Here is a 25832-nt window from a genome sequence, read left to right on the forward strand (position 1 = left end):
AATGAGTAGTGGTGGATGGTGAACTTTGAAACTTAGTTTTTCAAAGTATTAAAAAGGAGAAAGGCCTGCAAATTGGCCGTTTGCAGGCTTTGCTCCTTAAGTTTTCTTCCATACTTGATGCTGGTGGAGACACAATCTTGATTCTTCACATGCAGTTTTGGGGAGTGTAACAGGTGAACTCCGTCTTTAACCTCTATTTCCAAACCTTTTACTGATTCAGTAGGACTCAGTGCCGGATCCATTTTCCTCTTTGCTTGACAAAACATGCTTAAGGTGCATGTGCTTACAACTGAGAAATTACGTAAGTCAACCCACCAGGCAGGCAGACAGCCATCCACGTTTCAACTCTAAAATGTCTGCTACTGTCCACAAAATACCAAAACACTCCAGAGCATCCCTTTGCCACCAAGACAGCTTTTTCTATAGAATTTCAATTCTTGTGTTTTCCAAACATGCTAGAACCACATTAAGAAAGTCTCATCTGGATTGGCTCTCCTCTCACAAAGCCTGTTGTTGTCTTTTTAATAAAAAACCACACAAAACAACATCACTCCCAAGTATAGAAGACTTTACGTTTTATTTATTCCACTGAAAATCCCAAGTTCCTTCGTGGCGACCCTCCTTCTGCCCTCACACCTCAGCAGGTCCCTGCAGGCCAGGGCCCATGCCCCGCCTGCCCATGGGTCTGGCTCCCAGGCCACCAGGGGGCCCACTGCGTCCCGTCTCATGCACGAGGGATTTAACTCAATGCTATGTACATTCACAGTTCTGAATACCCGCCAACTCTAAGTCACCACAAAGAGAAAAGAGAATCAGGAGGAACAAACATCCATTCAAAGTCTGTTTATCAGAGATTTTTTTCTGAAAATGCACAGTGGCATTTCATTCAAAAAAACCCTTCATCTGCAGACGTGCAGAAGGGAGACGGCCTGGGTCCCTCCCTCAGAATATCTTAGTTTATTTACCTCCTTCATTGGCCATTTGCAGGCTCTTCTCCTTGAAAAAGGAATCTTTACGCATTCTCCAATTATAAAATCAATGACTGTTAGCTACCAAAGGCTGCACTAGAATTTCTTCTGTGTCCAACACACCGAGAGCCCTGAAATTGACTTCGGTTTACTCCGTCCCTGTCTGTCCTGCTGGCAGTGTCCATGCTAGAAACAAGTCGAGGTGATTGATTGAAACAGAGCTGAAGGTTGTTTGTTTTTAAATGTCTGTCAGTGGAGAAACGTGTATCACGAATCTCTGAGGAAGTTAGTAAACATTTTTCCTGTACTTACTGGCCTTGGTGGTCACTTTCTATAGAGATGCCCCAAATATAAAAATCAATTCATTTCAGAAATCAAAAAAAATTTTCAAATAAACCCGGAGCCTTTGCTTTAGGAAGCAAACTAAAGTCTGTGATGATTATTGTGCTTGAAGGACGGGTTTCTAATTATGTCATAAAAAATGATGAAACAAGGTGACATCATGGGGACTTCAGGTGACACCAAAATACCCCCTTCCCAGGGCCTGGAAGTCCCTCTGCCTTTGACTCTAAGATGGGGCAGGACCCCTGCTCTCAGTGGGATATGCCTGCGACCCTGGCGCTGGGAGGCAGTGCTGCAAAGAGGAGTGGTGTCCGCGCAGCTGTCACCAGACATCCTCGTCACCCTCCGCACCGCATGGCTCAGCGTCTCCTTCCACAAGCAAAAGACTGCGGCTCCCTTCTCTGCAGGAAGGTCAGCCACACTCAGGCGGCTGTGTCATACCAGTCACCATGGAAACCAGGGCTGAGAGGAAGATGCAGCCGCTTCCAGCAGGGACCTGGCCTGAGAGCAAGGGAGGAGCGGCACGGTGGTGGCTGCCTTGAGCTTCCAGCTTGGGCCCTGCTCATTTGAACAATATTCAACTTCGGATTGGAGTTTAGGCTACAGTGAAGTGGATTACGTTATGCCGAAACAAAAACACCGAACTGCCAACGTTTATAAAAAAGAGAGGACTGGAAAAGGATTCAGAAAAGCAGAAAAAGTGTTTTGGGGCTAGGTCCTTGAGTTCACACCTCCCCAGGGGACCCAACGGAAGGAGAGGGATGACCTGCTGGAGAGAGGCCTGATGGAAATTTAAGTCAAAGCCCAAACAGCCTCAGATTCTATATTAAAAAAAAAAGGCCTATAAATAAATATCCTTTGACCCTAAAAGGAAAAATGAAGTAGAAAAACAATGTTCATTTTTAAAAAATGCTGCATGTTTCCTGAAGTACCTAAGTGGAAGTTTATAAAATACTCATGAGCTCCAGCACACAGGTAGAAACACTGAAAACTCAGGCGACGGCTCTGCCAGGCTGTGGAACCACAGAGGCAGACAGAGGTTTCGTGCCAGAGCGACACGCAGGCGCACGCTCCGTGTGGTAGGCGCGTGCTGAGTGTGCACGGAGGCCCGCCCGGTGCACGCTGCCACTGGAAGAGGCTGCGACAGAGACTCGAAGTCAGGACCCCGTGGGAGAACACGGGGCGGCACCGGTGCCCCTCGCCCAGCAGGGAACCTGACCCCACGGGGTCCAAGCCAGGCGAGGGATCCGCGTGCGCGCCCTCCGATTCTCGCACAGTACGCACCGGTTCTGCAACAGAGACTCTTCACAAAGGAACAAGATACAAACAGCCCCCGAAGCCCTTGGAACTCGGGCTGAAGACAGTGCCTGGACAGCAGGAGTGAGGAGCGGAGCCCAGAGGTCACTCGCAAAGAGGCTCATGGCGGTGATGGCCACGCGGGAGGGGCCGCGTCTCTCCGCAACCCTCGGTCCTAATCCAGCTTCTTGCGAACGGGCTTCCGCCCAGCGTCCGAGTTTTCCGGGCTGAAATCGGCACAGAAGCCGTTTGGGATCAGCGCAGGCGGGGTCTCTGCACAGCTTTCGAAATGTGCCTGATCCGGGTACAGGTATTCCTCTGCGAAGTCAGGGTACATTTCTGCAAACCTGTGGAAGTCAGCTGGAAAGACAAAGGCCCCTGTGGTTACGGACTGGGGAGCAGCAAATGCCTAGGGTTTGGAGGCTCTTTTCCCAGGGCCCTGGTGGGTGTCCACCTCACGCCCTTCAGGGAGGGTTAGAATCGTCTGTGAAATGGATGCTTGCAGGGTGGAGACAGGAACTTGCGCTTATTTTCTTTGCAGTGTACGAAGTCACCCTGACAACGAGGGCAGGCTGAGTGTCCTCCTAGCTACTCCTGCTTTTCGTAAAACCTACAGAAAGCTTCTGGTTTTGAATTCGATAGATATATCCTGGGGACTTAGCACTTCTGAGGCACTGTAACCAGAGGAGCTGGCTCAGGGACATGACCAAGTGTCTGGGTAGTGATCTGGCACTCTGAGGGGGTGCCCTCGCCCACACCGGAGGAACCGGCAGGCAGGGAGCCGTCCTCACAGAGCCTCGGACTGCACTTCCTGGCCACTCTGTGCCTGGCTCTCGGGTGAGCGCCCTCGGCTCCTACCGATGGCCCCATGGAGGCTTCTGGCGGGGCTGGAAAGATGGTGCAGGGGGCTGGTCATGCTAGGCAGCTCCAGAAACACTCAGAACCCTGGCCACCCGGCGAGGAATCCAGGGATGGTTGTTACTGGAAATTGTCTGCAGCTGGTCGTTGCCCGCTACAAACATCAAAGAGCCCAAACACACAAGGAGCATTGCATGCTTCCAAAACTGAAACAAGTGCACGCATGTGCACATGCAAACACACAGTAACTAAACACACACGCGTGCACACACAAGCGCACGCACACACAATTAACTAAACACACGTGCGCTTTCAAAATGGAAACAAACGCACACATGAGCACACACACACAGAAAACAAGCACGCACATGCGCGCACACACACACAGTAACTAAACACACCTGCGCTTTCCATACTGAAACAAGCACGCGAGCACACACGGTAACTAAACACACATGCACCCCTACACACACAAAACAAGTGCACATACGGTAACTAAACACACATGCACCCCTACACACACAAAACAAGTGCACATACGGTAACTAAACACACATGCACCCCTACACACACAAAACAAGTGCACATACGGTAACTAAACACACATGCACCCCTACACACACAAAACAAGTGCACACACGGTAACTAAACACACATGCACCCCTACACACACAAAACAAGTGCACATACGGTAACTAAACACACATGCACCCCTACACACACAAAACAAGTGCACACACGGTAACTAACACACATGCACCCCTACACACACAAAACAAGTGCACATACGGTAACTAAACACACATGCACCCTTACACACACAAAACAAGTGCACATACGGTAACTAAACACACATGTGCGCAAGCACACACAAAACAAGTGCACATACGGTAACTAAACACACATGCACCCCTACACACACAAAACAAGTGCACATACGGTAACTAAACACACATGTGCGCAAGCACACACAAAACAAGTGCACATACGGTAACTAAACACACATGCACCCCTACACACAAAACAAGTGCACATACGGTAACTAAACACACATGCACCCCTACACACACACAAAACAAGTGCACATACGGTAACTAAACACACATGTGCGCAGCACACACAAAACAAGTGCACATACGGTAACTAAACACACATGCACCCCTACACACACAAAACAAGTGCACATACGGTAACTAAACACATGTGCGCAAGCACACACAAAACAAGTGCACATACGGTAACTAAACACACATGCACCCCTACACACACAAAACAAGTGCACATACGGTAACTAAACACACATGTGCGCAAGCACACACAAAACAAGTGCACGCACCCACAGGGTAACTAAACACACATGTGCACACACAAAACAAGCACATGCACACACACAGTAACTAAACACATGTGCGCACACACAGACACAAAAGTACATGCACACACAAACACGTGCACACACACAAGCACACGCACACACGGTAACTAAACACGCATGCACACACACAAAACAAGCACATACACACACGGTAACTAAACATGCATGCATGCACACACACACAAAGGTGCACACATGGTAACTAAACACATGCACACGCACATACACAAAACAAGCGCATGCACACACACGCACAGTAACTAAACACACATGCACGCACACACAAAACAAGCACAAGCACACAGACACGGTAACTAAACACACATGTACGCTTTCAAAATGGAAACATGCACACACATGCGTGCACACACAATAAACATGCATACTTTCAATACTGAAACAAGCGCGCACATGCGTGCACACACACGTGTGCACACAGTAACTAAATACACATGCATACTTTCAATACTAAAAGCACGCACATGTGCGCACGTGTGTGCACACACACGGTAACTAAACACACATGCAAACTTTCAATACTAAAAGCACGCACGTGTGCACGTGTGCACACACACGGTAACTAAACACACATGCATACTTTCAATACTAAAAGCACGCACGTGTGCACACACATGGTAACTAAACACACATAGGCGCTCTCAATACTGAAACAAATGCACACATCTGCACTTCTGCCTCCAGACCCCACGCAGACACTGTGCACGCAGCGCTCTCACGTGTCTTCTCATTTGCTCTGAGGCCACACTTCAGCGGCATCCACCGTGAGGAACGAGGCCAGAGCCTGCAGCCCTCGGAGCCCTGGGTGGATGCAGCGTGGCTCATTCACACTGCAGGAGAGGGAGGCGCTCCGGGCTCGGGTTTGCGGATTTTGCACAGCAATTTAAAAATATCACCCGCCATTTCCCAGACACTGACAGCTCGTGCTCTGGAAACGGCCGTGTTACCAGTCACTTCATCAGACGTCCAGACAGGTGAGTTTTCTCGGGAGGAAGTCGCCCTGGGCGGCACGGTGGTCTGCAGTGCTCCTCCTCGTCTCTCCTGACAGACCCCTCCCCCGCCAGCAGTGACAAAGGCCACAGCCAGTGGCCTCGAGGGCTGGGTGCGGGTATCCCCCACCTCCAGGCACCGTGGCCTGAGGCCACGGAACGCTCAGAGTGTCGGAACTGGGCTTGGAGTTTGGTTGTATAAATCACCAAAACAAATCAGATTGGAAAGCTCCCTACGAACCTTGCCGGGTCTCCAGAACCTTCCTTCTCAGGGGTTTCTGTGATACACAGGGCAGCCTGCTGAATGGAGGCATGGCAAGGACTCCACTCCGTCCTGGGCTCCCACGGAGACTCGCCCCACCCACACTGCCCGGCCCCTGCCCAAGGGCCGCGGGCACGACCCCACTCCTGCCGGCTCACCGAATGTGATCTTCCCCTTCTCCTCTTGGTCAATGGCTCGGAACAGGTCGGTCACGGTGAGCTCCGCCACCCCCAGGGCGGTCTTGAGGATGCAGGACAGGTCACCTTCACCGACGCTGCCATCCTCCTGCGCTCCATACATCTGCAAGGCAAGCTGGGTGTCACCTTGCGGCCTCCTCCCCTGCCCACCAGGCCCCGCTGTCCAGGGACACCCCAGCGGCCCTGCCCCGCTATCTCAGAACTGCCGGGCACCTGCAGGGTTGGCGGCTGGACACAGGGGACTTGAGCTTCCGTGTGGAGCCGCGCGGCAGGGCCCTGTGCCTTGGATCCGGCCCCTCCAGGTGCCTTGCGTACACACAGCAGATGCTTCTCGGGCAAGGACTCAGACGCTGCCCACCACACCCGTGATAGCTCAGCAAAGCAACCCGCACCTGTGGCTGCCATTGGGAGGCCACAGAAGGGACCTGCCTGGGCCATGGGCGAGCGTGGCGCAAGCCTGGGCTGCAGAGTCTCCCCACGGCCCTCTGCCTGCGTTTAAGTGCAGGCTACAGCGGACGTGTTCACAAGCATCAGTAATAACATTTAAAAAGCCCCGATGGTTAGAAATCGACAGGGCAGATCAGGAGCAGAAACGAGAAGGACCTGGGAGGGCCCCAGGGGGGAGCGGAAACCAGGACTCGGGCTCTGTCCTGAGCCTCACACGTGACGCCTCCTCTCTTCCTCCTGCTCCAGCTGTGGAGGCGGAAGCTCCGGCCCTCTCTGTGCAGGGACCAGGGCCGAGGCACCTGCCGCCCGCGCCCCACAGCTCCACGGCGCTCCCCTCCTGGCTTCATACGGACCCTGTGACCTGGGGATCCCCCAGACCCCTTGTTCAGGGCCTGCCCGTCCCTCTGTCTCCTCGGAAACACTTCGGCTCCCTGTGGGGTGCAGGATCCTGCCCCAGCCCTTGAGGCTCGAGCCTGGCCCACGGGCTCTGTGGCAGCACCTTCGTCTCAGATCCTGAGGCCGCCGTGTCCTTCCGCTCCAACCCCTGGGCTCCCTCAGATGGACCAGCTCTTCTACCTGGTTCTTGCCCCGAGTCCTCTACCTGGGGATGCACCATCCCCGCCGCCCTCTCTGCCTGGGGCCTGTGGTTCCCGGGACTCCCGACAGGGCGGTCGTCCTGACTCCGAGCCCCTCCTCCCGTTCTCCTGCTCCGGTGCGCGGGGATCTTGTGAGCGTTCGCCCCACCCTCCGAGAAGCAGGCTGCCTGTGAAGGGCGTTGTCCTCTCTCCAAGGAGGGGCTGCGCCTTCACCTCACCCGGCTCCTCCTCGTGGTGCTCAGGGGAGAAACGCTGGCGCCTCCAGCCTGCTGGCCTGGCGAGCTGTCCCAGGGATCACACCCTCCTCCCGAGGCTCTGCCTCTACCCCCACAGCCTACTGCCGCAGGCTCTGGGGGCCCCATCCTCACCCTCCACCCTGCCTCCCCTGGGCCTCATCCCACAGCGTGGGTGCACGCGGCCACCCTGTCTTCTGTGGTCTACGTTTCTCTCCTGCTTTTACATTTCCTGAATCAAACGTCTGCAGACAAAATCCACGTTGGTGCTGCTGGAGCCTCAGCACAGGCCGGGTCAACCCCCAGGGCCATGGCCTCCAGCTCCCCGACCAACCCGGCTCCCACTCAGCCCTCAGGGAGCAGTGCCTCCTGCCCCCCAGTGGTTGCAAGGCTGCTTCAGAGGGGACGACCTGACATCTGTGTCCGTTTGGACACGAGAACTGCAGATGCGGACTTTCATCCTTCAGCCTGGTGGAGATGCTACAGGGGAAATGCAGAGGTAGGACGGAGGCTACTACAGACAACAGACTTCAGGTTCTCACTGTCCATTCTCCGAGCCGCTGGAATTTTTACCAGGACATCTTAAGGTTTTACACAGTAATAATAGTGAACAAGAACAAAAACAAGGGGCCCCAAGGCGTATGAAGCACGTCTGTGCGTTGCACATCTGGAAAGTCTTGAGCACTGGCGTGTGCCTCTGGGGTTCTAGGTGCTAGGAGTTCTGTGGCCACAGTCAGCCTGGGAGGCAGCGTCCTGCCTCTGTATGTCCCAAGGGCAGCACGCTGGTACAGTTGCCATGCTCTCTCCCACGAGACTGCTCCGTGGAAGCCCTTCCTGCTACACGCAGCCCCCCGAGAATGTGCCAGGCTTCCAGGGCAGCAGAAAAGCACAGTGGCCATGACATCAGGAAATGATGCCATGGAAGTTGTAGGCTGCAGAAAGGGACACAGGGAGGCAGCCCGCAAGAAGGTGGGAGGAAGGCAGGTAAGCTGAAGAGCGCCAGGGCATCTCCTGTCAGGGCAGAGCTGCTGAGGGTGGAGGTGAGGCGGGACCCAGGCGTCCTCGCGGGGACGCAGAGGCAGCCACATCAGCCCGCCTGGAAGCCTGTGAGACGTGATCACCCATCCTGCCCCTAGGGGTCACTGTAGGGCAGCCTGGGCCTCACCCATTGCCTGGTTCACCTGAGACCTCCCGGCCCACCCCAAGCAGGGACCCCGTGCACACTGTCCTCCCCGGCAGCCGTCCTCAACCCTACCACAGCCAGTTACCCTGCACACCTGCAGGCGGGGCCTCTGCGGGGGGACGGTCGGGCTCCACAGCCCATTGTTTATGTTGAGAAACAAGGTAATGCCACCCCCCCGCTGCTGTCATTCGATTCCAGATGATACCTGGTAGCTTGAGAGCAGGGGCTGGTAGGGCCAGCGGAACAGGGGGCAGTGGCTCACGCCTGTCATCCCAGCACTTTGAGAGGCCAAGGTGGGTGGATCACTCGAGGCCAGGAGTTTGAGACCAGCCTGGCCAACATGGTGAAACCCTGTCTCTTCTAAAATTACAAAAATTAGCCGGGTGCCGTGGCATGAGCCTGTAATCCCAGGTTCTTGGGAGGCTGAGGCACAAGGATCGCTTGAACCTAGGAGGCAGAGGTTGGTTGCAGTGAGCAAAGACTGTACCACTGCACTCCAGCCTGGACAACAGAGTGAGACTCCGTCTCAAAAAAATTAAAAAAACCAAAAAACCAGGGCATGGTGAAAGCAGGGCCAGTGGGGGCCGTGAGGCCACAGGGCCTGGATGAGACCAGGGGCTCTAGGAGGCAGGCTGCCTAGGCCTGGAGGAGGCGGGGAGGTCAGGCTTTCTTACACAGGGCCGCCAAATGTTGAGGTCATCCCGTTCATCCTGCCTGGGGTGACCCCCACAAGCCACCTTTGCATGTGGGGACATTCCCCAGTGTTGCTATGGAGAGGGTGTGCTGGCGTCATAAGTGAGAGAAGGGAGTTCTTGGAGCAGTGAGAGACAAGAAGCTTCCTGACTCACACATCAGGCCCTCAAGAGTCTGGCTGATGTGAGTCACACCCTGTGAGAAGCCTTGGTAAAACTGTGCCTCTGTATAGGAAAAGCCGGCTCAGCTCTATCCCAGATGAAATCCGCATTGGTGCTGCTGGAGCCTCAGCATAGGCCAGGCCACACCCTCAGGGTTACTTAGCCTCCCACCCTCCAGGCTGACCTAGACCCCACTCAGCCCCCAGCGAGCAGCGACTCCCTTCCCCCACCCCCTGCGGTGAGGCAAGTCCTAAGGGTTTCCCAGGAGTCTGCAGCTGGGCTGGGACCCCAGACTCCACCAGTGGTGAATGACTGGGCTCTGACATGTAGCCCCTGGGGTTAGCCGAGGCGGGCAGCTCCTCAGCCATGCTTTCTTCACCAGTCCACAGTCTGAGGGGGAGAGAGGGCGAGGCGTGTGGCCCGTGTTAGGTGCCCTGTAGTGTCTGATGGGGTGTGACACCACCAGCCCCACCCAGGTGCCCCAGGACCCAGGAAGAACCTCACCCATGCCTTTCTGATGAATGTGGATTGCTAATTTCATCAAGAAATAAATCTGGGAGTTTTTTGGGCATTTTACAAACAACAGCTAGCACAAAAAGCTTATGTAAAAATAGCAGTTGGGCAAATGATCAATTAACTGATATTATAAGGAACTAGAGAAATGAACAGTGGTGCTGACATGACTGCACTGTCCTATCCCCAGTCAAATCCATGTGAACTCTGTACTCACCTTGAAAGCCAGCTGGATGGTGTCCAGGGTCCGGGCCGGCCGGCAGACGACAGACAGGGCAACCACGCACTCTCGCAGGTCCACCTGGCCGCTGCCGCTCTGTGGGGAGAGACGCTCTCAGCCACAGCTCGGCCGCCGCCTTTGGCACTGGAGAAATGCCAGGGCTTCCCACAGCTCCTGGTGTTAATTAAGGGCCAGTCCCGCTCTCACGCGGGAACGTCTGCCCACGTGAAAAGGGAATCTTGGAAGGACATCCCACCAAGTGGGTTCTCCAAGGTCACTGTGCTGCGTACACTTTTTGGGTTCATTACAATGAATTCCCAGAGTTCACAAGGCTGCCACAGGAAGCACCTCAGCAAAGCACATGCAATGCAGTGCCTGCCACCTGCCGAGACTTGCATTTGAGAAAACTCCGCAAGCACCAAGGCTGCTTCTGGGCTCTAGGAATTTAGTCTGTTTATGGCAACCCATCCATCCTGCAGAAAGAAGGTGAACCCGAAGCTGTTAGGTGGAGCTAAACACGCAGCCCGGGCCAGCTGTGGAAGCCAGTCGGCCCCACGCTGACCATTCTCAGTAACTCCTCACACCCAGCGTCTCCAGGGACATGGTGATGTGAGTGAGCAGGGTGGTAAGAGGCACAGGTCAGGGCTGACAGGGTCTGCACTTCTGATGATGATGGGGACGGTCTGCACGTGGCTGCAGGGTGTGCCCAGGCCACAGGAAAGAACCTCCCAGGTCAGGGCTGGAGGAGGTAAGGAGCACCCTGGACAGGGGGAGGACTCTGTTCAGAGAGCAGGAGATGAAGGACAACCAGGAGTGCAGGGAGGACTCCCTGGTCAGAAAGCAGGAGGAGGTTCCAGGAGGACAGCAGGAGGAGCAGGAGGAGAATCCAGGGGTAGAGGGAGGACTCCCAGGTTGGAGAAAACAAGAGAAGGTGGGGAGCACCCAGGATAGGGGGAAGACTGGCCAAGAGCAGGTGAGGAGCACTCAGGACAGGCAGAGGACTCTGGCCAGAAAGCAGGAGGTGAGGAGCACCCAGAGGCAAAGGCAGGACTCCCTTGTTGGAGAGAGCAAGAGAAGATAAGGAACACCAGGACAGGCGAAGGATTTTGGCCAGAGAGCAGGAGGTGAGGAGTACCCAGGACAGGGGGAGGACTCTGGCCAGACAGCAGGAGGTGAGGAGCACTCAGAAGCAGACAGAGGACTCTAGTCAGAGAGCAGGACATGAGGAGGACCTGGGGCAGAGGGAGGACACTCTGGTCAGAGAGGAGGAGGTGAGGTGAGGAGCACGCGAGGCAGGAGGACTCCCTGATCAGAGAGCAGGAGGTGATGAGCACCCAGGATGCGGGGGACTCGCTGGCCAGACAGCAGGTGAGGAGCACCCAAGAGCAGAGGGAGGACTCTGGTCAGAGCAGGAGGAGGTGAGGTGAGGAGCACACAGGGGGCAGAGGGAGGACTCCCTGGTCAGAGAGCCAGGGGTGAGGAGCATCCAGGAGCAGAGGGAGGACTTTGACCAGCAGTTGCCCCTCTACGCTTGTGTCAAACACAGGTCATAGGTGCTAGGGGTGAGGTGCACACAGGTCCCTGAGGGTCTTCTGAGGGAACTCACAGCTTTCTCTGCGCTATGCCACACCCCTTGCAAGGCATGGGGTACTGGGACTGGGGCTTGGGTATCTGGCAGGTGGAAATGACTACGAGTCCCTGGCTCTGGGAAGGCCTCGGGCTGGGGGTCTGAAGTTCTGGGTATAAACAGAGAATATTCCTACCTCATAAGATCATGTGCATTTGAAATTGCAGAAAATAAAAAATTAACCGCACAGTGTCGTAAGTTACCTCGGAATGCTGCCTGTGAAACCAGCATTCACTATTTCGCATTTCAATTCCAACACGGTGGTAAAGCCCTGGGTGCAAACGCAGCTGCAGCTGTGGCACGGACACCAGGCAGGCCTCGCATCCAAGACACCGTTTCCAGCTGCCCCGTAGCGGAGGGCCAATGGCTGGGGACCCTCTTGGTGCGTGCGGGAGAATGCCCTGAGCCACGCACTGTGATCCCTGGTTCACGCTCTGCACACTCGTGGGGCGGCCTCCTTCCCGTCCTGGGTGCTCCTCATCTTCTCTTGCTCTCTCCAACCAGGGAGTCCTTCCTTTGCCTCTGGGTGCTCCTCACCTCCTGCTCTCTGGCCAGAGTCCCCCTGCCCTGAGTGCTCCTCACCTGCTCTCTGGCCAGAGAGGCCTCCTGCCTGCCCAGGCTCCACCCAGGGCGGCACTACAGCTGCTCCGTGTTGGTGCAAAGCACATATCGCACTGTCACACAGGGCATCCCACGCTGCAGCGGGACAGTCAAGGCGGAAGGAGCCCTCTACACATACCTGGCGTGTCACCGGCTCCTCTAGGACCACAGCATCAGTGTCCATGCTGTGACACTGACACCCAGAAACGACCAGGATTGGCCGACCTGTGGCTCGCCGTGGCAGCCTGTCCCACCCCTGCATACCGCCTCGCACCTTCCTAAAACCCCAAGGCTGCCCACATGTTCAGGCCCACCTGGCATGATCATGAATGCCTCATCAATTACAAGGACCTGGGGATGACGTGTGGAGGGCAGAGGGGAGTGGGCGGCTGCACCAGGAGGAAGCCCTCCCACACCCACAGGCTGGCGGGGGGCCTCTAAGCCCATCATAGAGGACGGGCGCATTATTAGAAATTCTGACGCTGCAAAGAGCAGCTCTGGTGAGCAGGGGCCCTGCAGGGGGTCCCTTTGGAGACCTCAGGCTGGGTGTCACTGTTTGATATTGTTGGACTCCGTAATCAGACTAAAAAAAAACCCCAAACCGGCTGGGCGCGGTGGCTCAAGCCTGTAATCCCAGCACTCTGGGAGGCCGAGACGGGCGGATCACGAGGTCAGGAGATCGAGACCATCCTGGCTAACACGGTGAAACCCCGTCTCTACTAAAAAATACCAAAAAACTAGCCGGGCGAGGTGGCAGGCGCCTGTAGTCCCAGCTACTCGGGAGGCTGAGGCAGGAGAATGGCGTAAACCCGGGAGGCGGAGCTTGCAGTGAGCTGAGATCCGGCCACTGCACTCCAGCCTGGGCGACAGACCCAGACTCCATCTCAAAAAAAAAAAACCCCAAACCACAGGCATATTCATCAGTAAAGGGTCATTTCAACGTCTAATGTGTACATGTATTTAAAAGCACAGGAGACAAATACCCTCAAAATGACGGGGTGGGTAGTGAGGGGTGGTTTCCCTTCTCTGCTTTCAAATTCATGTGAAAATATATTTATATTAGAATGAGAACAATTTATACTTCAAAAAGCAGGAGGTTTTGTGGAGACCCCACACCTCAGGCAACAGCCCTACCTCATCGAACAGTGAAAACATGTCTTCCAGCAAGTCAGAAACAGGGACTTCCAGGGAGGCCGCAAACTCCGCAATGCCCATCTTCTCTCCTCCCTTCATCCTGGCACTTTCTGAGTATTTGTCCAGATCTTTTTCAAGTTTTTCCGGTTTTAGCCTAGACAAAAAGAGAGGGAAAGCTTTCTTTTTCAATAAAATTGCGCACGCTAACACTAGATTTAGTTGTAAGACGCATCAAAATATTAGAATTATTTACAGAAGAAGCAGCAAGTTAGTTTTCAAGAAAAGGCATTCTCCTAATTGGAAGGTGTGAGATGTGTTCTGTCCAAGAGTCATGCCAGGTGCCTGTGCCCCTGAGACCCGTTCCCTTCCCCAGGGTGGGTCTCGCAGGACACAGGGTGGCCCTCCTGGGGCGCCATCCACACAGACAGCTGGGGCCAGGCACTAAGGGGTTTAAAGACACTATGTAGGCTGAAGTTGATGTTTGAAAAAAGCCAAGCAAAAGCCAGAATAAACATCATTAATAATTACTCCCTTAGTTCCCCGCCCTGCAACCCCAGGGAGCCCCCGCCGGGCCTTGGCAGCAGGGGTTCTAGCTAATGCTCAAGTAAGAAGAACCAGGTACTCACCCGAGGCCCCGCACGAGCCTGGCAAATTCTAAAAGGCAAGTGTCAGCGGGGAGACGGAGCTGTCCTTCCGCCAGGGCCAGCTGGCAGTCCTCGAACGTGTAGTCAGTTACGGAGACGCCCAAGGCCCTGCAAGGAGGGCAGCACCCCCGTCAGCCCAGCCCCATGGCGGCCAGTTCCCACCGCCCCACCGGAGTAGCCGCCGATGGCTCAGGGGAGAGGAGGGCTGAGGAGAGGCAGTGAGACGGGAATGGCCTGTTGCTGGGACAGCCACACATGTATCGATGAGCTTCACTCTCATATGGGTGCTCTGAAACAATGGCCACAGTCACACGAAAGCTCGCCGATCACAGACTGCCATCACACGAGAACCGTGAAAAAGTTCGAAACACTGTGAGAACTACCAACATGTGATGCGGAGACACAACGTGAGCTCATGGTATAAGGATTACTGAAATGTGACCCAGAGGCGCCAAAGTGAGCTCACGGTGCTGGAAAATGGTGCTGATAAGCTTGCTCAACACAGGGTTGCCACAAACGTGAAGCAACTGTCTGAAGCACAGTAACATGAAGCAGAGTGAAGCGGGGGGCGCCCTCCCTCCCAGAGCTGCCCTGACCGCGCCGTGTACGCTCAGGTGATGAGAAATTGGTACCTCTCCAGTCCTATTTGAGAGTCGCTCAAGTTCCCCTTGGCAAAAGTAGGCATCACCATTTGGGAACAGGAGAGTCTCAGGCTATCCACAGGAAAGAAGGACAAGCCTAACTGAGGGGCTGGCCATGAAGCTCAGAGGAGCCCTGGCTGGGAAAACCACCCACCTCTGCCAGGTGACTGCAGGTGGGCCAGGGACCAGGAGCCCTGGCTGGGAGAACCACCCACCTCCGCCAGGTGACTGCAGGTGGGCCAGGGACCAGGAGCCCTGGCTGGGAGAACACCCACCTCCGCCAGGTGACTCCAGGTGGGCCAGGGACCAGGAGCCCTGGCTGGGAGAACACCCACCTCCGCCAGGTGACTCCAGGTGGGCCAGGGACCAGGAGCCCTGGCTGGGAGAACACCCACCTCCGCCAGGTGACTCCAGGTGGGCCAGGGACCAGGAGCCCTGGCTGGGAGAACCACCCACCTCCGCCAGGTGACTGCAGGTGGGCCAGGGACCAGGAGCCCTGGCTGGGAGAACCACCCACCTCCGCCAGCCACACCTGGGGCCATCCCTGGCCTCTCCTGATGGCCTGTCTTGGGTGGCACCTCTCTCCAGGCCAGCACTGCACATGTGTCATTCATCTCAGAACCCTGAATGACACAGAGCTCAGCCTCATCCCAGAGGAAAAAGCAAGGTCAGGGAAGGATGTGTGCGCTCTGCCACCCTGGGGTGCCGCTGTCCTCGCAGCAGGCAGGGGAGGAGAACGTGCTTCCAGCACTGCCTCCTAGGACCCACTACAGGATTGGAAAACCAGCCAGGAGGAGGCACCGCCAGGGTCCCTCTGCTCGTGACCAACTCCACTCCCTGAGTGGTGCTGCACGGGGCACCCGCCCAGGCCCAGGAGTCTGAGGCTGCTTCTCCCTCCCATGTTCCTTGGTGGAGGTTTTTTGCTGATGGTGGTAGACCCCCCAATGGCCCTGATGGGATGAACACAGCTCCTGGTAATTCAGAGTGGGGTTTTAAGAGAATTCTGAATTACTACAATGGAAATGATGGCACTCTCGTACCCTAAAAAAAGGTGCAGGCTCCTCAGAGTCCGTTTGAAATGGAGGGCTCTAAAATAATCAGTGAGGCCCGCAGGTGATCTCTCCTTGAGTTCTGTAAAATGTGTTCTCTTCCTCCCAAGTCCCCAAAAGTAGCAGGTATTGGCAGCAGTCTGGGTCACAGGTGCTGGGCTTGGAGGTGGGAATGCATTCCCCTGGTTGGCACCTACTCAGCTTTTTGTATTGTTCAGAGCGGCCTGTGGTGCGGTTGTGTGGAGCTTTGGGGGACAGAGACTGCCGGATCCATTTTTACCCTCGGGTACATGCTCTGGGAGGGAGAGGACGGGAATGTGAGGGAAAGGGCCGCCCAGCTGAATCTGCAGGGTGTCAGCGGAGTGTGAACAAAGTGACCGGAAGGTCAGAGCCAGGCACACTCGGCTGGCCTGGCCATGGCTGTGTTCCCCTCTGGGCTCTCTGGCGAGGCAAGTTCCCAGCCATGCCCCGATCTGCTGCAGCAGGAGCCTGGGGGTGGGGCCGGCGGACTCAGGTGGATGTGGCTCCCAGGTGGCTCCTGCAGCTCAGGTCTGGCAGCCGCCTGGTGGAGGGGAGGCTCCAGCTCCACTGGACAGAGCTTTGCAGGAGGAAGCACTAGGGAGGCGTCCAGGTGGGGGGAAATCCAGGTGGGAGGACTTGGTTGCAAGGACAAGTTTTGGGGGAATGGGACCCTGAGGGATGGAAGGTGCTGAGGGAGGCAGAAGGGGAGGGCGTGTGAGAGAGGGAGGGGGGAGGGCATGTGAGAGAGGGAGCGGGGAGGGCTGTGAGAGAGGGAGGGGGAGGGCGTGTGAGCTGACGGCACTGAGAGAGGGAGAGGGGAGGGCGTGTGAGCCGACAGCACTGCTGGCCATGCAAGCAGGGGACCTGGGACCATGGGAAGCGAGGACATTCCCTCTTCCTAACTGTATGCATGAGAATTGTGTAAGTAGCACAAGTCACCTTACAAGATTAAATGTGCAACCACCACTCTGCCCTGCCAGATAGAGTAAGGGCACTGGTAAGTATCACACAGGCAGATGAGCAAAGGCAGGCGTGGAGGCCGCCGCACAGATGTGAAGTTGACCCAGGCCAGTGCCCCGTCAGATCATTTAGGGCACAGGGAACATAGGGCCTGGGGTGACCAACAGCTGCAGGAAGGTCTGGAAAAATCAGTCGTGCATCTTCCAAACATCAAAGACGGTGAAACGCCATCAGAGGGAAACAAGGGATGTGGAGCACAAGGCCAAGCACACTTTACCAACACGCATGGAGCTGGTTCCTGTGCTTCAGCAAGAATGCCTTTTCCTAACACTGTGGGCTATTTTAAATACCCAGCGAGCAGCACTCCAGGAGACGCCCCTGACTCAGCAGTGGGGCAAGGAGCTGCTCACTTACTCAGCCATGACTCGCCGCACGTTGCTGGCATACAGCGCAGGGTTCCTCTTCTCCTCCTCAGAAGGGCTGTACACAGGAAGGAACTGAACACACAGAGAAGCTGCGTTAGTATCACAAGACGCTGACCTCAGCAACACCACCATAACGACAAAATTAAAATCTGTCAAAGCAATGCCTATTAGAACCGTCTTTAAAGTTGTCATGTGCACACGCGTGCACACACACACCCGAAGATGCATGAACTCCACACGTTTGCACCTGAACACTCACCTCCGTCAGTGCTCCTAGGAGCACCTGCTGCCTACGTCAGAACATCCGACTTCCTGATCTACACTCACCCCGTCAATGCTCCTAGGAGCACCTGCTGCCTACGTCAGAACATCCGACTTCCTGATCTACACTCACCCCGTCAGTGCTCCTAGGAGCACCTGCTGCCTACGTCAGAACATCCGACTTCCTGATCTACACTCACCCCGTCAGTGCTCCTAGGAGCACCTGCTGCCTACGGCAGAACATCCGACTTCCTGATCTACACTCACCCCGTCAGTGCTCCTAGGAGCACCTGCTGCCTACGGCAGAACATCCGACTTCCTGATCTACACTCACCCCGTCAGTGCTCCTAGGAGCACCTGCTGCCTACGTCAGAACATCCGGCTCCCTGATCTCACAGAGGACTTATGCCCACTTCTCACGGAATCCGTTTTGTAATGGGGATAATGCAGCACGTTATTCCGACATTTGGAACAGATTATTGGCACCTTGTACATTTTGAAATTAAAAGAAATTGTCCAATGAACTTGTCCTTGCCTGAGTGACACTTGCACAGCATTTTAAATGAATATGACCCACAGTGCACACGGTGCAGGAAAGGGCAGAAGACCATCCTGGATGGCCTTTTCTCTCATATGGAATATTTCAGAATACAGGAACATCCTGAAACCCCAGTTCTCCTGTTATTTCTAAAACTTCCGTAAACTGCCATGGTTCCTCGCATCGGCATTTGCATCTTGTATGAACAACGTAAGAACAGAGCAGTTTTGCAAAGCCATTCACTTTCTTTTCAACTCTTAAAATTAGAAACCAGGCCTGTAACACAGCCGTTCAACACCAGGGAGCCCTCAGGAGCTCAAGCTCAGTCCCTGTGTTCTGCGCTCGAGGCCTGGCCTGCACCCTCCCAGCCACTGCCCATCCAGCCACATAATCCTGCTGGGTGGGGGGACTGCCGCCCTCAGGCCTGGGCGGAGGCGCTTCAGCCCAGTCCTCTGTAATGAGAGTGGCTTATCCTCTGTGGAAGTGAACAGCTGGGCTGAAAGCCAGGCTCATAGGTATATTTCGTAATGCTCTGTAATATTTAAGGCAGCAAATTGTTTTATTAAATATTTAAGTTGCATGTGACTCATCTTTTATTTCCAGTTGCAAGAAGTGCATATTAATTCCCCTTTTAAACAAAAAAAGAACTACTCCTCATCGACTTAGATAAAATTGTGCAGGCTACACAGAGGTGACTATTTAGCCCAAGGTCTTGACTCTGGAGACCTGGGTCAGGCTGAGAAGGGGGATTCTTTGACTGTGTATTAAACAGAGCAAAGTATTGTGACAAGCTCAGCAGTATTAAGTATGTCAAGTAAAACTAAAAGCCAAGTGAATAATTCTTTGCACGTGGGCCAGCTTCACATGCCCTTAAGCTACAATACTCATCATAACGAATGGTAGGTTTAAAAACTCCTACGCAGCTGGGTGTGGTAGCTCATGCCTGGGATCCCAGCACTTTAGAAGGCGAGGCAGGAGGACTGCTTGAGCCCGGGAGTTTGAGACCAGCCTAGGCAACAAAGCAAGACCTGTCTCTACAAAAATTAGCTAGGCATGGTGGCGTGTGCCTGTGGTCCAATTACACGGGAGGCTGAGGTAGGGCGATCGCTTGGGCCCAGGAGGTCGAGGCTGCAGTGAGCCCAATGCTACACTCCAGCCTGGGCAACAGAGCAAGATGCTGTCTTAGAAAAACAAAGAACAAAAACCCAAATCGTATCCAAGTGGTTCAGACTCAGGAGAGACATAAAGTCACTGATGTAAAGTAACCAGAGGCTCCTCTGCAGAGCCCTGAGAAATGGAAAGATGGGGAAGCAAGACAGGTGCTACGTCACATTGTACAAGGCTTATCTGGGCATCCTGGTGTAACCTTGTGTCTGCATCAGCCACTGTGAAGAGCACTGTGTAACTCCATATCCATACGAACCTCGATTTCCACTTGGTTGTGAAACTGACACAGCGTGAGCCACAGGATTTCCAGCCTTAAAAACAGATTGCGCAATGTTGAGCAGATTTACAACACAGGTTAAGAAGTAAATTACTTCCAATTCTGGAGCAAAACCTCTAGACATGCCCTCCAGAGGGCACTACCGGGCAGTCAACGCTCCCGCGGAGGGGGTGCTGTGCCCACCCAGCCCGAGCCCCAGTGTGACATGCAGCTGTGGGTGGAAATGCTGCTTTTCTGATTCAACACCTGCTTATGTCTTTGGTTCATCTAGCAAGACACCATCTCCTGCTTGTTCTCCAGCTCAGGAGACCTCGTACAACCCACACCTGTCCCTCCTCCCTCCACACCTGTCCCTCCTCGCCGTCCCCAGGCAGCACAGGCCCTAAGTCATGCCACCCCACCAGCCTGGATCCAGGGTTCCCAACCTCAGAACCAGGATCGCCATGCCTTTGCTGCAGGAGTTGATATAGGAGACATTCGGAGCTGCTCCCAGGGCCACACGCCCCCAACAGACAGCCCACCGCCCCAACCCTGTTTCTGCCCTGTCACGCCAACCCCAGCCCTAGGCCCCAGGGACCCCAGAGCCCCCATACCCCCCAGAGTCCTTTCCCAGCTCTGCTCCCACCTGGGAGCCTCCACACGCCAGCCTGGGAAGCACGGACCCCAACACCTTCACCTGAACGCACCAGCGGACCCACGTCCTCCCAAGCCCCTGGGACAGAGCTGCTCTCTTGGACTTCCTCGCTCCCTCTGCCCTCCCTCCCGACGTCAGCTCAGACATCAGCACCCAGGAGGCCCTGACGAGCCTGTGGCCCCGGGCTTTTCCTGTGGGGCTCATTCCCGTTTCTGTGGGGTTGTTCATCGTTGCATAACTGACCTTCAGTGTCTGTGCCGGGGGACAGGGACACTGACTTACAATAGGGGCTGGCCTCCCAGCACTACTCAGTCCTTGCACCTGTGCAGACGGGGTCCCTCCAGACACCCCTAAATCTCCACTTTCCTTACCAGGGGCCGCCAGGTGGACGATGGCAACTACTGAGCTGGCAAGCTCGAGAGCAGAACGCAAGACTCACTGTCCCCTTCCTGCTGGTGCTGAGGACACGCAACTTAAGACCCCAGAATCCAGGAGTGTCAGGGTGGGGCCACGTCTGTGCGTTTCGTTTTCACAATGGGCTGAACCTAACGGCTGTCCCACAGTTGCTTTCACAACTGCAAAAGTAACTAGCGTGCACAGCAGACCCCAAGCAGCCCCTACGTGTTCATGGAACAACAGGACAAAGAGGATGACACGCAACTTACGCTCCAGGTCCTTGCCACGTCCACGTGATGGTGTCCTGTGGAGGAAGAGGCAGGGTCAGTCAGCATAGGGCCTGAACCCGGGGCCTGCACCCAGCACCTGCGTGTGCCAGCCTCTCCCTGCACCTCCTACCCCACAGAGGCGCTGCAGCCAGGGGGAAGGGAGGAGGGTGCTAGAGCTCCAGCTTCCCAGAGCCCCTGAGGATCCAGGACTCAGACCAGCCCCCAACCTGAGGTCCCCAGAGCCTCTAAGGACCCAGAGAACTCTGGGTCTCTCTTGCACTTCCCCGCTCCCTCTACCCTCCCTCCTGACGTCAGCTCAGACATCAGCACCCTGGAGGCCTTGATGAGCCTGTGGACCCAGAGACCTCCTTACAGGTCCCCAGAGTTCTCCCAAGATCCCCAGAGTCCCTGAGGACTCAGAGCCCCCTCTTACAGGTTCCCAGGGCCCCTAGGATCTGGGAAAAGGGTCCTCCCTCCCTGCTTGCTCTCCTCTTTCCTCACAGGCCGGGGGACACCGATTCCAGTGTGCGCCCAGGACCCCAGCCCTCCCCCGCTCCCCGCTCTATCCAAGTGCTCTGGGTATTCCCCCAGCCACTGTGCATGTGCAGGGCCCCCCCACCCCGGGTGCTCTGGAAGTCCCATCTTTAGCCTCAGTGCCGCCGGGCAGGGACTACACAGCAGGGGCCCTGATGGCAGAGGCCCGGGCACTGTCACCCTGGGGTGGACCTTCTGCTCCCCTGACGGCTAAGCTGGGTGTTTCTCGGTGCGTCCAGTAACAGTGTGTTGCTTTAAACACGCTGACGAAACAATCTTAAAAAGTGGGAGGCCGGGCGCGGTGGCTCAAGCCTGTAATCCCAGCACTTTGGGAGGCCGAGACGGGTGGATCACGAGGTCAGGAGATCGAGACCATCCTGGCTAACACAGTGAAACCCCGTCTCTACTAAAAAATACAAAAAACTAGCTGGGCGAGGTGGCGGGCGTCTGCAGTCCCAGCTACTCGGGAGGCTGAGGCAGGAGAATGGCGTAAACCCGGGAGGCGGAGCTTGCAGTGAGCTGAGATCCGGCCACTGCACTCCAGGCTGGGCGACAGAGCGAGACTCCGTCTCAAAAAAAAAAAAAAAAGTGGGAAAATCCAGATTTCTGCACAGATCGGAGTCTGTTGTCCTTGGGTTGATTTTTTTGCCCATCGGAGTTGCACTGGGACATGGTTCCTGCAGCAGAGGCAGGAAGGGGCCCGTGGCCAGGAGCCTGGCTGACAAACACACGCCTCAGTGAGAAGGACGAGGCCTTTCAGTCGTGTGACTACCGGCCCCGACTCTATTTTATTACCTGACCATCAGCCCTCCGGGCAGAGTGAAACCCACAGGCATCGGATGGGACAGGCCCTGAGGCGGATGGGCCAGAACCCTGGCACCCAGAGGTCACCTGTATTTCTGCCCCACTGTGTCCTGATCCGCGAGGTCTTTCTTTCAGTGCTTTCCTTTGCCATCACAAAGAGGAACTGCGATAGACGGGAAGCTCCCTGTGATGGACAGGCCCTCCTCGGCGCTCTCCCAGGTGGGTGCTCTACCAGGAACCTGCAGTGAGCCCAGCACCAGTGGGCTGTGGGGACCTTGAGTCCGCCTGGGCCGTCTTTATGCTCCAGGAGCCCATGAAGGGGCCACGACGTGCGGGAGTGATTGCGGTGGAAGGGGAAACACAGCTGGCACTAAATGAGTGCCCTGAGCTCAGCGGCAGGCCTGTGAGGCGAGGCCGCTGAAATGGGGGGGGGGGGCCGATGGAACCGGAAGTATTCTGAGCATCCAAGAGCACCCAAAGGAAGGTGCAGCAGCCACCTTACAGGTGTGGAGATTGAGGCGGGACGTGGGCAGGGGCGGGGCCAGGGGGTGGGGCTGAGGCCAGGGGCGGGGATGGAGCAGGGCCTGGGTCAGGGATCGGGTGGGGCCGGGGCAGAGCCAGGGCAGGCTGGGGTGGGGTGGACCAGGGCAGAGCCAGGGCAGGCTGAGCCTCCTCCAGAGGCAGCAAGTCCCCATGAGGAACTGCCCTGAGGCCTCATCCAGGCTCTCCCCAGAGGTGGGGCCGCCTTCACCCCAGGAGCTCCGGGCCCCAAACACCTTCTTAATTTTGTTCTCTTAAACCAAACAAAACCTGGGCACTAAATGACAAAACTACAGAAATGACACAGTTACCTCCTTTCTCTCCAGCTGCCCCCGCCTTCCAGAACTTAAATGTTCTTAATTTTTAAACTTCCTGGCATGAACTGGGTACTGAAAGCTGCCGGGGGCCCTGGCCGGTGACGTGGGGTTGGGGGGTTCCCTCTCCAAAATGTCAGGTTTGGCCACACAGAGGAAAGGGCAGCTGCTTCAGGACCTATGGAAGCAGGGCTCTGGGATACTGGGGACCACTGTGGAATCATGGGGTTGATCAGGGACACGTGTGTAGAAAAGGCCGCACTCGGGAACATGGCGCACCGAGCCCAGGACCCAGCCCTGTCCTGCCTTCTCCAGCGCTGAGGCCAGATGGACTCAGCACAGCCGAGCGTGGGCTGTGGCGCAGATAAAGGGTGTGGAGAGATGGAGACACAGGTGCACAGAGGAGAGATGGAGACACAGGTAGACAGAGGAGAGATGGAGACACAGGTGCACAGAGGAGAGATGGAGACACAGGTAGACAGAGGAGAGATGGAGACACAGGTAGACAGAGGAGAGATGGAGACACAGGTAGACAGAGGAGAGATGGAGACACAGGTGCACAGAGGAGAGATGGAGACACAGGTACACAGAAGCAGAGATGGAGACACAGGTGCACAGAGGAGAGATGGAGACACAGGTACACAGAGGAGAGATGGAGACGCAGGTGCACAGAGGAGAGATGGAGACGCAGGTACACAGAGGAGAGATGGAGACGCAGGGGCACGGAGGAGAGATGGAGACGCAGGGGCACGGAGGAGAGATGGAGACGCAGGGGCACGGAGGAGAGCTGGAGACGCAGGTGCACGGAGGAGAGCTGGAGACGCAGGTGCACGGAGGAGAGATGGAGACGCAGGTGCACGGAGGAGAGCTGGAGACGCAGGTGCACGGAGGAGAGATGGAGACGCAGGTGCACGGAGGAGAGATGGAGACGCAGGTGCACGGAGGAGAGATGGAGACGCAGGTACACGGAGGAGAGATGGAGATGCAGGTGCACGGAGGAGAGATGGAGACGCAAGTGCACAGAAGCAGAGATGGAGACGCAGGTACACAGAGGAGAGATGGAGACACAGGTGCACAGAGGAGAGATGGAGACACAGGTGCATAGAAGCAGCTCGCAGTTCCCATTCCCAGAGAATTCCCCGGAAGCTGACCCCAGGAAAACACAACTCACCAGTTTATTTGGATATCGTAAAACCACAGGCTGGACGGGTGCTCCCGGGATGAACGCACCTGCCGAGAAAGGAACAGTGGTGTGACCCACGGAAGCCCACGCAGGACAGCATCTGCTGCGTTTCTCATGCTGCTCTTGGGATGAAAACGAGCTTTTCTGTCTAGGCCTTCCTGGTCAGCAAGGGCACTCCATGCCTGGACTATCTCAACATCCATCCTGACCATAAACACCCAGCGCCACAGCACGGATGGGCGGGAACCTCGGCCAGGGGCGCTCCCCGGCCAACGGACATTTTCTGTTATAACATCTCGCACCAGCTGGAAGGCATCGGTGGAAGTGAGGGTCCTCATCACCGGCCATGCCCATGCACCTGATGGGGTCAGGGTCTGCCCCCACCAAGCACACACATCTGCCTCGGGCCCCACCCACCACCCTCACCTGCCCCTGGGGCTCAGCTCGAAGGACAGGCAGACTTGGTCACAGCTGCAGCAGGACCTGCCTGGGACCTGCCTCTTTCTCTGAGCGGCTGTCACCTGATGGGCTCCCAAGGAATCAGGACGAGCCCCAGCGAGGCCCAGCTAGAGCCCCAGGCCACGGAGACTCAGGAACCTCCCCGTTCCCACTGGAACTGTGGCTGCAACCAGCTGCCGCTCCGCCGTCTCTCTGGCTGAAGCTGTGCCCTTGCGGGCTGCAGCAAGGCACCATGGACTCTGTGGGTTCTGTTTCTATTTTAAATTCTATTTAAATGTCTATCGAAAGATTTTGTTTTTAACCGGAAAACTGAGGCATTAGAAGTACTCAAGTTTTAGAACAAGACAGGCGGTCTGAGAAGGGCTCCCCTGCCTGACAACCGGAGGCCACGCGGGTCAATCCCCAGGCAGCACGTTCCTCCCAGGCTACCAGCGAGCACCACTGTGGTCAGGAATCTGGGGTTGGTCCTGGCTGCGGGATTCTGCACGATTCTGGGAGAATGGAGCCCATGTTTGCCCCTGGAGCTGCCAGGAGCGTCTGTCCCTAGGGCCATTTCTCCTTTCACGGTGGCCTGAGGCCAGAGGCCCGTGTCAGGGCTGAAACTTCGAGTTGACAGCCCAACCCACTCGGCTTTCGTCTCATGCAGGACATCCGCCTGCACCCTTGGTGTCCAGCCGGCACCCCAAGTCCCTGGCCTGTGTGCCGCAGCTCCCCCGTGTCCAGTGCTGGGTTGCCCCTTTCCTGCTGTGGGCCCAGCAGCATCTGGGAACGAGCTCACGCAGTTCACCCTGCACTTCTGTGTACCCAGGTGGACGGGTGGCTGCGTCGGGGAGGCGGAGGATGGCAGGGCTGGCACAGACCCAGGCTCAAGCCCCAGCTCCAACGTCCGGCAGCCGAGCCCCAGCCCCTCAGACATGCAGTGTGGAGAAAACAGTCCTCACTGCCCAGGACCGAGCCCAGGAGCACACATGGAGTGCCGAGAGCTGCTGCGGGTGATGATGGCT

General features: G+C 56.0%; 1 protein-coding gene across 3 annotated transcripts in view; it reads right to left on the minus strand.

Moving 5' to 3' along the window:
* Positions 1 to 551: 551 nt before the first annotated feature.
* The window catches only part of LPCAT1 (lysophosphatidylcholine acyltransferase 1), a 66403-nt gene continuing 41122 nt past the window's right edge, over positions 552 to 25832 (minus strand). For all 3 annotated transcript variants that reach the window (XM_033178728.1, XM_033178731.1, XM_033178729.1), the window contains 9 exons: positions 24358 to 24416; positions 20995 to 21029; positions 19675 to 19729; positions 17442 to 17524; positions 14339 to 14464; positions 13713 to 13866; positions 10349 to 10447; positions 6267 to 6408; positions 552 to 2966 (listed from right to left, as the gene is read on the minus strand). In XM_033178728.1, the coding sequence (XP_033034619.1) occupies positions 2782 to 2966; positions 6267 to 6408; positions 10349 to 10447; positions 13713 to 13866; positions 14339 to 14464; positions 17442 to 17524; positions 19675 to 19729; positions 20995 to 21029; positions 24358 to 24416 (938 nt within the window). In that variant the 3' untranslated portion in view covers positions 552 to 2781. The remainder of the gene's footprint in view (positions 2967 to 6266; positions 6409 to 10348; positions 10448 to 13712; positions 13867 to 14338; positions 14465 to 17441; positions 17525 to 19674; positions 19730 to 20994; positions 21030 to 24357; positions 24417 to 25832) is intronic.

This window comes from Trachypithecus francoisi, unplaced genomic scaffold, assembly GCF_009764315.1.
Source record: "Trachypithecus francoisi isolate TF-2019V2 unplaced genomic scaffold, Tfra_2.0 Lachesis_group2, whole genome shotgun sequence".
In the NCBI taxonomy this organism is placed as follows: domain Eukaryota; kingdom Metazoa; phylum Chordata; class Mammalia; order Primates; family Cercopithecidae; genus Trachypithecus; species Trachypithecus francoisi.